Below are 2,364 nucleotides of genomic sequence, written 5' to 3'. Positions count from 1 at the left end.
TTTCTATTCTTAAAATAATTGGAATTCCATAAAAGAGGGATGTTAGACACACCGATCAATTTCAATTTTATTAAGAGTTGACTCCTCTGTCAGATGTTTCAGCTCCTTAGATTATCACAGTTTCCCTAGACTGCGTTGGTGTTTGGCTGCAAATCCTTCATCACAGGAGGGGCTTTTCTTCCCCAGCCCCCCCTCTTCCATAAACAAAAAAAAAGGCTGCCTCCAGTCACAGATAGAGAGCGCCATCGTGACAGCACCCATGCTCTCCAGAGCTTTTATCTACCTCTGCTTTTTATAGTCAGAGGCCGTTCATGTGACTCCTCCCGATGCACTCAGAGCATGTGAAAAGCATGAGGAAATAGGCAGCTTCACAACAAATAGCACCCCAGGGAGCAGATCGGGGGAGAAAAAAAAAAGTTAGACAGGTTGGCAGAGACGAAGGTGAGTTCTAAGCAGTGAAAGGAAGTAATAACGGGACGCCGCTTTAAAGCTGATGAAAAATCTGCTCCTTATGCTTACAAATGACGGAAGCAGGGATGTCAGAGGGTTTGGAATGAAGGGGAAGAGAAGCAGAGGGAGCTGCTCTATCATGGCTCCCCTTCATGGTAAATCAGACATCCATATTTAGTTGGAGAGAGGGAAGGCCTATCGGTAATGTAAACAAAGCCTGGGGGTGGGAGACAGAGAGACTACATCAACACCAACATTTCAGTCCTTTGCCCAGTAGAGCTGTGATGCTGGTCATTAGGAGACTATCAGGGGCCGTCTGATAAACTTAGATCATTGGAAAGTTTCAGCTTCTTTTTGAGTTTTTATTTTTTTTTTGTATTTGCAAAGTTTCTGTGAGCTGATTAAGGATGGAATATGATTTGGTTTAACGTTGACCATGAGGCACAAAGTCTTCCCTGGACTTTCAAAGGAAGGAACGAAAGCATCAGAAAGAGTTCCGCATAGCAGAAGGAGCTAGAAAAATTAGCACTTAGAGCTTATCAGTAAAGGGTGTAGCTGACAGCTGACCATGAGTGAGCTGTGCTCTGAGAGCTCTGAAGAGGAGCAGGCTGAAGGCGATGAGATGCCATGGAAACAGGGGCAGGCCCGGCTGCCAATCATTCAGCTCCTCCCGAGGTCCAAAACCTGTTCGACTGCAGGATCCCCAAAGGGGTCGCCCAAAGACTCCCCACGTGGGTCTCCTCGAAACTCGCCGCTGCTCTTCAGGAAACTGCTGATGAACCGCAGCATCAACCTGCAGAGACGACGCTTCACTCTGGCCCACACGCCCAGGTAGAGTCTGGAGGTCATGATATCACACTGAGCCTGGTTCTGCTGGAGGTTTCTTCCTGTTAAAAGGGAGTTTTTCCTCTCCACTGTCGCTGCAAGCATGCTTTGCATGAGGGATTGCCTTCGAGTCGATGCAATCAACTGGTTTTTCTTAGATAGAAAACTTTAAATCAATGTGACTGGATGATCTGGTGAACTGGAAAGTGCCTTGTGAATAATCTGGCGAGGTGTGCAAAATGAATCACCAGATCATGTCTCACTTTCTCCACCCCATTATAAATTATGACAGTAGAGTTTCTGTCAAGTTTAACTATAATCCCTATTAGATACGACCTAAAATGTTTGTTCTTTCTAGTTTTCTTAGCTCTTTTATATCTGCTTTTCTCTGGGAACAAGACACAACATTTAACCGATGCAATAAAACCAATAAAACCACACATCCACTGTATTGCACGGTTGATAAACACATAAAAAATGGGAACGTTTGTTTGAAACAAACAATGTCTGTTTGGTTCACTTTATTGTTGACACTGCTTTGGAAAAACTGAAGTATAATTAAGACAATTTCATGGAATAAGTGTTTTTTTTCTTGATTTGAGCTGATAAATAGGACAATTTACAAGTGGGGAAAAAGTGACTTACATTTAGAATAAGATACAAGCAACTTTATTATTTAATTCTAATGTATTATATCCCCGATTATCTTATTTTAAGGGAAAAACACTTCTCACCTGCTCAAATTAAAGGACTTATTTTAGAAAGTCTTTACTTATTTTTAAGATCAGTTTTTGTTGATAAATTAACTCTCCAGATTGGGAGAAATTTGGGAGTCATTTGTTGGGAAAATGATGCCAAAAAACAAACTATTGCACCAACTTCTGGGAAACCTTAACTGGCTTTTATTTTGGCCAAATAACCCTAAATTATGTTTTAGAAATTACACTGCAAAAGAATGTCCATCTATCTAAATCTACACTGGAAAAACGATTTAGAAATAAGTAAAATTTTCTTAAATTAAGTGTATTTACCCTTAATTTGAGTAGGTAAATGAGGTAATTTGCCAATGGAATGAGTAATTTTACTCTT

At 40.9% G+C, this 2,364-nt stretch overlaps 1 protein-coding gene across 1 annotated transcript in view; it reads left to right on the top strand.

Moving 5' to 3' along the window:
* Positions 1-632: 632 nt before the first annotated feature.
* Positions 633-2,364, top strand: part of LOC107095126 (cAMP-specific 3',5'-cyclic phosphodiesterase 4D-like) — a 77,457-nt gene continuing 75,725 nt past the window's right edge. The window contains exon 1 of the mRNA XM_015391102.1: positions 633-1,281. Coding sequence (XP_015246588.1) covers positions 1,019-1,281 — 263 coding nt within the window. The 5' untranslated portion in view covers positions 633-1,018. The remainder of the gene's footprint in view (positions 1,282-2,364) is intronic.

The sequence above is a fragment of the Cyprinodon variegatus genome, unplaced genomic scaffold (assembly GCF_000732505.1).
Source record: "Cyprinodon variegatus isolate N-32 unplaced genomic scaffold, C_variegatus-1.0 Scaffold525, whole genome shotgun sequence".
Lineage (NCBI taxonomy): Eukaryota > Metazoa > Chordata > Actinopteri > Cyprinodontiformes > Cyprinodontidae > Cyprinodon > Cyprinodon variegatus.
Note: the sequence above shows the minus strand (reverse complement) of the source record. Positions and strands in the feature narration are given on the sequence as shown.